This window comes from Salarias fasciatus, chromosome 23, assembly GCF_902148845.1.
Source record: "Salarias fasciatus chromosome 23, fSalaFa1.1, whole genome shotgun sequence".
In the NCBI taxonomy this organism is placed as follows: domain Eukaryota; kingdom Metazoa; phylum Chordata; class Actinopteri; order Blenniiformes; family Blenniidae; genus Salarias; species Salarias fasciatus.
This window is the reverse complement of record NC_043766.1, coordinates 38,362,258-38,373,040: the sequence shown is the minus strand read 5'-3', so window position 1 is coordinate 38,373,040 and position 10,783 is coordinate 38,362,258. Positions and strand designations below refer to the sequence as shown.

Below are 10,783 nucleotides of genomic sequence, written 5' to 3'. Positions count from 1 at the left end.
ATTCCAGAGTTGATGAAGGTCTGATGGACATGAAGAGCAGCCAGAAACTCCTGAAGGCTCAGATGGATGAAGCAGAACACTGTGTCTCGGAGGCTTTTCTCCTCTCTAAAGATCTGTGTGAACATTCCTGAGTACTTTAAGGCTACCTCGCGGTCAATGCCACACTTTTTCAGGTCACGTTCACAGAAGATCAGGTTCCCTTCATCCAGCTGATCAAAAGCGAGTCTCCCCAGAGACTTTGTCATCTTCTTGCTCTCTGGACTCCAGGTTTCATGTAAGGCAGGTTTGTCATCATACTTGACCTTGTTCCTTTCTACCTGGACCACCAGGTGACGCATGTACACCTCAGTCAGGGTCTTGGGCAGCTCTCCTCCCTCTCTGCTCTTCAGCTCCTCCTCCAGAACTGTAGCAGTGATCCAGCAGAAGACCGGGATGTGGCACATGATGTGGAGGCTTCGGGAGGTCTTGATGTGGGAGATGATCCTGCTGGCCTGCTCCTCCTCTCTGAACCTCCTCCTGAAGTACTCCTCCTTCTGGGGGTCGGTGAACCCTCGGACCTCTGTCACCATGTCCACACAGTCAGCAGGGATCTGATTGGCTGCTGCAGGTCGTGTGGTGATCCAGAGGCGAGCAGAGGGAAGCAGTCTCCCCCTGATGAGGTTTATCAGCAGAATATCCACTGAGGTGGACACGGTGATATCAGTCAGGAAGTCAGCGCGGTAGAAATTCAGAGGGAGTCGACACTCATCCAGACCATCAAAGATGAAGATCACCTGGAATTCTTCAAAGCAGCAGATTCCTGCCTTTTTAGCTTCATTGAAGAAGTGATGAACAAGTCCCACCAAGCTGAACTTCTCCTCCTTCACTACATTCAGCTCTCTGAAGGTGAATGGAAATATGAAGTGGACATCCTGGTTGTCTTTGTCTTCAGCCCAGTCCAGAGTGAACTTCTGTGTCAGGACTGTTTTCCCAATGCCAGCCACTCCCTTTGTCAGCACTGTTCTGATTGGTTGAGATCTTCCAGGTGGGGCTTTAAAGATGTCTCCTGGTCTGATGCTTGTTTCTGCTCTGTCTGCTGTCCTGGATGCTGTTTCAATCTGTCTGACCTCATGTTCCTGATTGACCTCTGCAGTCCCTCCCTCTGTGATGTGGAGCTCTGTGTAGATCTGGTTCAGGAGGGTCGGCCTTCCTTGTATCGCGACTCCTTCAAACACACACTGGAACCTCCTCTTCAGGTTGGACTTGAGTTTCTCCTGACACCTCTTAGATGTTGCTGACAAATGGACCTTTTGAGGACCATCTTTCCCTAATTATTTTTTTCGGAGACAAAAGAAAACAGCTCGATTTGAGTAATGTTCATAGTGTAGTATGTAAGGCTTTGCTTCCATACATCACCAGAAACAAGAACATCTTCGTCTTGACATTTGGATTTTTATCATCACAGATAATCAACCTAAATTAGGTGTTCTGTAAGAGGTTCCCTAATAAAAAAAATGACAAATTATTTTCTCCTGTTTGTTTTCTCCTCAGCTCATTGGACTGTGAATGACACTGGGTGAAAAATGTCATGCAGAAATTCTAAACTAATTCTCAATATCGACTACAAAGATTTGTGGTATCTTACGTGTGAGAGACTGTAAGGTCATGTGTCATTTTATTAAATAACACCATCAAGTTGTAATGTTTCCAGGACTTACCTCCAGGTTCTGAGCTGTTTTTGGAGTGTTTCTCCCAAATGCCCATCATTTTCATTTTCTCTAAAACCATTTTAGTGACGTCAAGAATCTGATTGCTGTAGGCCTGGCGCATCTGATCCACTGTGCCTGTCCTGTCCAGTGTCTCCAGTTTACTCGTTGGGATTGGTTTGAACTCTTCAAGGACTCCATCTTGATACAAATACCACTTGAACTTTTCAAAGTCTTCATGTCTCAAATCCTCCAGAATTCCCAGGAGCACTTCTTGAGCTGAACTCATCTTTGACCTTATGTAAGACCTTATTTCACTAAACTTTCACTCTGTGTTCATCGAGTCCCTGGAAAGACCATGTTGAGGAGCTCACATGCTGACGTTCAGAAGTGTCTGACTCTGAAAAACACAAAACGAGAATATTCATGAGTTCTGGCTCAGTCAGTTTGTTGTTTCAGGTTCAGTTCTATCAAACACCAATGTCCAGTTTTGTCCATTTGTTCTTCTGTTCATATTTTGTATCTACAGTGCCTTGCGAAACTCACTCCAGAAGTTCAGTGAGGATCTCTGAATGATCCAATGTTGTCCTAAATGACTGATGGTGATAAACAGAATCCACCTGTGTGTAATCAAGTCTCCTTATCAATGCACCTGCTCTGTGATTGTCTCACAGTTCTGTTTAAAGCGCAGAGAGCATCATGAAGACCAAGGAACACTCCAAGAATGTCTGAGATACTGTTGTGGAGAAGTTTAAAGCCAGACATGGATACAAAAAGATTTCCCAAGCTTCAAACATCTCAAGGAGCACCGTGCAAGCAGTGATATTGAAATGGAAGAAGTATCAGACCATTGCAAATCTACCAAGATCTGGCCATCCCTAAATTTTCATCTCAAACAAGGAGAAGACTGATCAGAGAAGCAGCCAAGAGGCCCAGGATCCCTCTGGATGAACTGCAGAGATCTACACATGAGGTTGGAGAGTCTGTCCAGAAGACAACCATCAGTCCTGCACTGCACAAATCTGGCCGTTATGGAAGAGAAGCAGAAACAGAAGAAGAAAGCCATTTCTCAACAATATCCATAAAAAGTCTGGTTTAAAGTTTGCCACAAGCCACCTTGGGGACACACCAAACATGTGGAAGAAAGTGTTCTGGTCAGGTCAAGCCAAATTGAACTTTTTGGCCACAATGCAAAAAATATGTTTGGCGTAAAAGCAACACAGCTCATCAGCCAGAACCCACCAACCCCACTGTCAAACATTGTGGTGGCAGCATCATGGTTTGGGCTGCTTTTCTTCAGCAGGGACAGGAAAGATGGTTAAAATTGATGGGAAGATGGATGGAGCCAAATAAAGAAGATAATATGATATCATCTGTCACTATTTAAGATTTATGACAACCTGATGAATTTATGACCCCCCAAATAACCCCCCCCCCCCCCCCCCCACCTTCAAAGGTCTTTTGAAGTTGTTATTGGGTTCGGCGGTTACGGGTCAGGTGTTTACTCAGCTGCAGGGGCGAAAGGGATGAGGAAGAGGAGGAGAGACGGAGGGGAGAATGTATATTCTTTTTAAAGAGGCGGAAAAGTGAGTCATGAAGAAAGTGTATTACAAGTCGAACCATCCCGTTAGTTTCTGCGGAAGAGAGCGACTTCATGAAGCGGTTCAAAATGAGACTGGAGAGCAAGTCAGTTTGGCTTACAGGTCAGGTGACAGGCTGGCCCAGAGGTCAGGTCACAGACTGACCTGCAGGTGAGGTGACAAGCCGACCTCCAAGTCAGGAGGTCAGGTGACTGGCTGGCACACAGGTCAGGTGACAGGCTGGCCTTGAGGTCAGGTGACAGGCTGGCCTGCAGGTCGGGAGATCAGGTGACAGACTGGCCTACAGGTCATGTGACAGGCTGGCCGACAGGTCAGGTGACATGCTGGTCGACAGGTGACGTGACAGGCTGGGATTCAGGTCAGGAGATCAGGTGACAGACCGGCCTATATGTCAGTTGACAGACTGGCCTACAGATCAGGGGACAGACCGGCCTACAGGTCAGGTGACAGACTGACCTACAGATCAGGTGACAATCTGGCCTACAGGTCAGGTGACAGACTGGCCGAACGGTCAGGTGACAGACTCGCTTACAGGTCAGGTGACAGACCGGCCTGCAGGTCAGGTGACAGACCAGCCTGGAGGTCAGGTGACAGACCGGGCTCCAGATCACGAGGTCAGATGAAAGACTGGATGACAGGTCAGGTGACAGGGTGGCCTACAAGTCAGGTGACACACTGGCCGACAGGTCAGGAGGTCAGGTGACAGACCAGCGTCCAGATCAGGAGGTCAGGTTAAAGACTGGCCTCCAGATCAGGTGACAGGCTGGCCTGCAGATCAGGTGACAGACCGGCCTACAGGCCAGTTGACAGGCCGGCCTACAGGTCAGGTGACAGACTGGTCTCCAGGTCAGGTGACAGGTTGGCCTACATTTCAGGTGACAAATTGGCCTACAGGTCAGGTGTCAGGCTGGCCTCCAGGTCAGGAGATCAGTTGACAGGGTGGCTTGCAGGTCACGTGACAACCTGGCCTCAAGGTCAGGTGACAGACCGGCCCCTAAGATCATAAGGTCAGGCGAAAGACCGGCTTACAGGTCAGGTGACAGGCTGGCCAAATGGTCAGAGAGAGATAGAGATAGAGATAGAGATAGAGATGTACTTTATTAATCCCAGACTGGAAAGTTCAAGTGGCCAGGATCAGGTGACAGACTGGCCTGATGGTCAGGTGACAGACTGGCCTGCAGGCCAGCTGACAGTCCGGCCAACAGGTGAGGTGTCAGACCGGCCTACATGTCAGTTGACAGACCGGCCTACAGTTCAGGTGACAGACTGACTAACAGGTCAGGTGACAGACTCAAATAAATATCAGGTGACAGTCTGGACTACAGTCAGGTGACACACTGGCCTATAGGTCAGGTGAAAGACTGGCCTACAGGTCGGGTGACAGACTAGCCTACACATCAGGTGACAGACTGGCCTAAAGGACAGGTGACAGACCGACCAACAGGTCAGGTGACAGACATGCCTACAGGTGAGGTGACAGACTCGAATAAATGTCAGGTGACACACTGGCCTATAGCACAGGCAACAGACTGGAATACAGGTTAGGTGACAGACTGGTCTAAAGGTCAGGTGAGAGACTGGCCTACATTTTAGTTGACAGATTGGCCTACAGGTCAGGTGGCAGACTGACCAACAGGTCAGGTGACAGACATGCCTACAGGTCAGGTGACAGACTGGAATAAACGTCATGTGATCGACTGGCCGACAGGTCAGGTGACAGAATGGCCTATATTTCAGGTGACAGATTGGCCTACGGGTCAGGTGTCAGGCTGGTCACCAGGTCAGGAGATCAGTTGACAGACTGACCTACAGGTCACGTGACAGGTTGGCATGCAGGTCAGGTGACAAACTGGCCTACCGGTCAAGTGAAAGGCAGACCAACAGGTCAGGTGACAGAATCGAATAAATGTCAGGTGACAGTCTGGCCTACAGTCAGGTGACACACTGGCCTACAGCACAGGCAACAGACTGGCCTGCAGGTCAGGTGACAGACCGGCCAACAGGTCAGCTGACAGACTGGCCTACAGGTCAGGTGACAGATTGGCCTACAGGTCAGGTGACAGACCGGCCTCCAGGTCAGGAGGTCAGGTGACAGACTGGCCTTCAAGTCAGGGGAAAGACTGACCTTCAGGTCAAGTGATAGGCTGGCCTACAGGTCAGGTGACAGGCTGACCTACAGGTCAGGTGACAGGGTGGCCTGCAGGTCAGGTGACAGGGTGGCCTGCAGGTCAGGTGACAGACCGGCCAACAGGTCAGGTCACAGTCTGGCCTATTGGTCAGGTGACAGTCTGTCCGAGAGGTCAGGTGACAGACTGGCCTTCAGGTCAGGTGACAGACTGACCTACAGGTCAGGTGAAAGACTGGCCTTGAGGTCAGAAGGTCAGGTGACAGACTGGCCTAAAGGTCAGGTGACAGTCTGGCCTACAGGTCAGGTGAAAGACTGGCCTTCAGGTCAGAAGGTCCGGTGACAGACCAGCCTCCAGGTTAGCAGGGCAGGTGACAGTCTAGCCTACAGGTCAGGTGACAGTCTGGCCTAAAGGTCAGGTGACAGTCTGTCCGAGAGGTCAGGTGACAGACTGGCCTTCAGGTCAGGTGACAGACTGACCTACAGGTCAGGTGAAAGACTGGCCTTCAGGTCAGAAGGTCCGGTGACAGACCAGCCTCCAGGTTAGCAGGGCAGGTGACAGTCTGGCCTACAGGTCAGGTGACAGTCTGTCCGAGAGGTCAGGTGACAGGGTCACCTACAGGTCAGGTGACAGGGTCACCTACAGGTCAGGTGACAGACCAGCCCACAGGTCAGGTGAAAGGTTGGCCTACAGGTCAGGAGATCAGGTGACAGACTGGCCTAAAGTTCAGGTGAGAGGCAGACCGGTAGACAGGTCTGCAGTTACCCGTGACTCTGGAAGAAGGGCGAACTCGGTGTCTTGTTTGGATGCAGCGGACAGGAGGGGTTGCATGTGAGGCTGCGGCTGCAGTCTCCAGCCACTGCCGTCCCTCCCCACCCCCCGACGCCACATGTGGGGCACCCCCATCGAAGGAGGCCACTCGTCTGGGGTACATAACAAGCCCAGGCCGGGGCTGTGTGCACACTTGGTGTGTCCAGTCTTCTTGTTTTCCAGTCCTGTCCCGTGTCTGTCTCCTGTCCAAGTGCATTTAGTTTAGTCTGATGTGTGTGTGTGGGTTCATCTGATCCGTCTGTGACTGATGGGTTTAGTTCCTCTGTTTTAGTGACCTGGACGAGCTGAAATTCAGCTCCTTCTGTTGCTCCCTGTGTTTCCTGCTAATCTGGAATATTAAACTCTGCTTTGAATCATCCTGTTGGACTTGTTTGTTCAGAATAAAGACCTGCTTTAACCTGATCTGCTCCAGTCTGCTTCTGGGTTCATCCTGGTCTGTGACAACGTCAGGCTCCAACATCAACTCCATGATTATTCACTGTTATAAACCGACTCCTTGACGTCGTCCACCTCTCATCTCTTTCTCCTCTTCCCATTTCTCTCCCTCCCTTCCTCTCCTCTGCGTGTGTGTGTGTGTGTGTGTGTGTGTGTGTGTGTGTGTGTGTGTGTGTGTGTGTGTGTGTATTCGGATCAAGTCAAAATAAGTTGAATTCTGGTCTAAATATCAATTGAAAAAGTGAAAAAGAACAAAGGAAGTGTCAGTTTGAAATGAGAGGCTGAAAAGTCTTCTGCTGGAAGATTCTTACCTTTAATGACAGAATGGGTTTTTCATCTTTCACAGAAATCACGTGTCCTGCAGAGAGGTGGAGGGAGGGGAACGGAGAGAAGAAACAGGAAGTGAGCTCAGTGTGTTTCTCAACAGAAGTCGACGTGACTTCAACCTGGTCTCACTTCTGCTTTTCACCACAAATCAGACAAACAGACACAGAGTTCACACAACACATCAGCTCTCTCAGTTAAAGCTGAGCAGTTCTTCACAGAACGTTGTTTATCTACTGACAACACATATCTGATGGAATATCTACAGTTTCTCACTTGTGAGATGAATAAAGCTGACATAATTTAATCTATTCTACTCTGATTTGCTCTAATCTCGTCAATATGAATCCTCATCCTCCTAACAACAGCAGTTAAGGTTCAGCAGCTGTCAGACAGTTTCTTGCTGTCAGCTGTTTGATGTGAACTGTAATCCATTCATCCAGTGTGTGGAAACACAGCGTGATGACAACTGTCTGAATGTGTTTCTGTTCTCATTCCCCTCCACCACCACCTCATCTAGTTCCAGCTAAAAACCTCCTGACCCTCCCAGGTCCCCACAGGTGTCCATAATGTAGGCTGGACAGACACACAGACACACAGCCAGCAGCCACACAGTCAGATCCAGTCCAACACAGCGTTGTGGAAGCTTTGTTGTAGCTGACAGAGATTCTCACCTCATCAACTCTCTTCACATCTTCTTCAGACTCTTTTGGAGAGAAGAAGCTGCTCTCCGTCCCTCCTCAGTCCTTCTGTCTGTCTCTGCTTGATGTGAGGACGCCGTCTCACTGTCTCAACCCACACTCAGGGTGAAACGTCACACTATTTCCTGTTTCCTGCCAAAACCCGCCCACCTCTATAAAAAACAGCCCAGATCTCAACCTCTGCAGGAACTTATGTTAAAACTGTAAAACTGTTAGTACTGAAGAACACAATGTAAACACACAACTGCAATGAAAAAAGTAAGGAAAGAGGCAACAACAACAAGTAATTCAACACAAACAGCACAATCAGACAACTGTGTGTTTAGAGAGGAGGAGGGGGGAGAACCGGGGGAGAAAACAGGAAGCGAGCTCGGTGTTTCTCAACAGAAGTCAACGTGATTTCAACATGGTCTCACTTCTGCTTCTCACTAGACGCAGACGAACAGACACAGAGTTCACACAACACATCAACTCTCTCAGCTGAAGCTGGACTCTGTGTTCCACTCACTGTTATGTGACTCCACTAATCACTGGCTCTGCTGCAGGAGGCGCTGTGCGTGTGTGTGTGTGTGTGTGTGTGTGTGTGTGTGTGTGTGTGTGTGTGTGTGTGTTCTCGTATTTCTATCCTTGTTGGGGCCAAATGTCCCCACAAGGATAGCAAAACGTGGAACGACGTGCCTTGTGGGGACCTTTTTTCGGTCCTAAGTAGGAGAAACAGTGTTTTCTTGACCATGTTGTTGTTACTGAAAAAAGTAAAAGTGCAAAAACATTTCTTTAGGGTTAGGCTTTGTTGTGGTGTGGGTTAGGGTTAGGGTAAGGGTCAGGGTTAGGGGCTAGACATGAATGGGAGTCAATGGACGGTCCCCACAAGGATAGAAATACGAGACTGTGTGTGTGTGTGTGTGTGTGTGTGTGTGTGTGTTCCTCCATGACCTCAGTGAGGCTGTCCTCCAGGTCACAGTGTAGAAACAGCTCCCTCTGCAGGACCGCTGGGGAAGTTCTCCTGGAACCAGCTCAGCAGTGAACAGTGAGAGCTGCATGCAGGTCAGGGAGAGCTGAGCAGGACTCTCTGCTTTCCTCTTCCTGTCAGGCTGACTGCTGCAGATGGTCAGGTCAGTAAGATGAGGCCAGTCTGGAAGGTGTCATTATCATCTGCTCAGATATCACCTTTTATATCAATTTCATTGAACTCAGTCTCCATGAACGTGTTCCTCATCAATTTAAACCCTTAAACGTACTTACGTTTTCATATTTCACTCTTATTTTTTGGGGAAAATTTTTTTGAAGAAAGAAAAACAACTCCCAATAGTGTCACAGTGCAACGTCATTGAAGACATCATGACGTGTGTAGTGTTGTTTGGATTTCAAACTCAGGTTTTGGATCATGAATTAATTCATCCTAATAAAGTGAATGAACATCTGGAAATGTGCTGCACATAAAGTAAAATGTGTTTCATGTGAAGTAAGTGTAAAAAAGTTCACAGTATTGCAGTAACTTTGAGTTTTTATCACATCAGACGTGTTGGAGGAAGCTGGAGGTTGTTGCTATAGTAACCAAGTCAGTGTGGGAGAGCAGCTATTCCAGAGAGATGCTGCAGTTCTTCTAATCTAGCCCCCCCTGGTGGTAAATGAAGTGGGTTTTTGTCCATTGAAAGTCCAGAAGATGGTTCTGGCACAGGGCCCCAGACAGATGTGGAAGCCTGGATGATCTGCTTCCTGGATAAGCGAACTGCTTCAAACTGAAAAGCAAACATAAAGCGACAGACAGATCCTCCACCTCTGACCTCTCAGTCTCCAGAATCACCTCAGCATAATCAGGCCCTCAGTCATTGTGTTCCCTGTTTCAGGGTCCAGAGGAAAGGTGTTTTTATTCCCTGTAAATTCTGATAAACTCTGAACCTCTTTAACTTGATGAAACTTGAACAGCTGAATTAAAATGAGAGGTTTTAAAAACAGCCAGAACTCAGTGAACAGAGTTCCTCACTTCCTGTCTCTGCTGCGCCCAGCTGTGCATGTGGATGGCGCCCTCTGTCTGCAGGCTGCCTGCGGTGCTGCGTCTCCTCCACCTCCTCCACCTGCATGAAATTAATATATTTCCTCATTTATCAGAAAGATTGAATTTCTTTTTTACAGTCAAGTAAAGGAGCAAGCAAAGTCCTTCATGTCTGCATGTGTGTGCAAAACAATTCTCCATCCTGTAACCTTTATATGTTCTGTTTTTCTGACAAATGTTTGAAAAATAAATCATTTAAATGAGTAAAGACAATGGAATGAGAACAAAAAATGTGAAAGACTAGATGAAAAACAGACTTTTGGTTCACAGTTACACTTCACACAATCAGCAAAGCTGTGGCTGCTTTGTTTTCTTCACTTCACATAATAAAAGCTCTTCTCTGTGATTTTTAAGTTAAAATTAAGTTTCTTTTAAAGTTCTTCACAAAAGCAGACTTTGTTTCGTTCATGGAAATATATTTTTCCTCTTTTCAGCTTTTATGCTTGTTAAAACGATGAATGAATAATGAATAAAATAATTCTTAATAAATTGATATGTAAGAGTGGAATTTTTGAGAAATGCCATTCCACTGAGAGGAATCAGGTTTTCAGAAGTGTACAGTTCTCCCTTTTCCCAGTTGTCCCTGAAGGCACCATGAACAGCCCTGAAGTGAATGAAGCTGAGTGAGAACACCTGGACAGCTGCAGGTGGAAGAAGAAGTAGTTCCATCAGACAGCGGCAGGAGAGCAGCTGGTAAATGATGCTGAGCAGAAACAGAAGCAGGAGGATCTGGATCCTGAACCTGGATCCAACCAGGAGAACTGGTCCTCTGACACCAGCTCTGGGAACTATGGGGGACCAGTTTGTTTGGATCAGTCCAGCAACACAAACATATATGAGGGTCAACAGGTGAAAGGCTGAACTGTCTGACATTCATCACATGTGGTTAGAATTTCAAAGTAAAGTGGAGTTTTAGTCTGAAACTAGAGTTTCCTCCACCTGCAGGTCAACTGGTGGAGAAAGAGACTGAAAGTAGAACCAAGAGACAAAGTTCCTGCAGGACTGTTCCACCCTCCAACAGCTGGTC

At 47.9% G+C, this 10,783-nt stretch overlaps 3 protein-coding genes across 3 annotated transcripts in view; 2 read left to right on the top strand and 1 right to left on the bottom strand.

Moving 5' to 3' along the window:
• LOC115382184 (NACHT, LRR and PYD domains-containing protein 12-like) overlaps window positions 1–10,783 on the bottom strand; it is an 815,989-nt gene that overhangs the window by 15,224 nt on the left and 789,982 nt on the right. Inside the window, exons 5-8 of the mRNA XM_030083872.1 lie at window positions 7,677–7,835; window positions 6,990–7,036; window positions 1,698–2,085; window positions 1–1,306 (exon numbers count right to left, since the gene is read on the bottom strand). The exon at window positions 1–1,306 is cut by the window's left edge and continues 519 nt beyond it. Coding sequence (XP_029939732.1) covers window positions 1–1,306; window positions 1,698–1,974 — 1,583 coding nt within the window. The 5' untranslated portion in view covers window positions 1,975–2,085; window positions 6,990–7,036; window positions 7,677–7,835. The remainder of the gene's footprint in view (window positions 1,307–1,697; window positions 2,086–6,989; window positions 7,037–7,676; window positions 7,836–10,783) is intronic.
• LOC115382179 (NACHT, LRR and PYD domains-containing protein 3-like) overlaps window positions 1–10,783 on the top strand; it is a 1,352,480-nt gene that overhangs the window by 623,908 nt on the left and 717,789 nt on the right. The window lies entirely within an intron of this gene.
• Window positions 1–10,783, top strand: part of LOC115382194 (NLR family CARD domain-containing protein 3-like) — a gene marked incomplete at its 3' end in the record, with an annotated part of 1,416,821 nt that overhangs the window by 829,028 nt on the left and 577,010 nt on the right.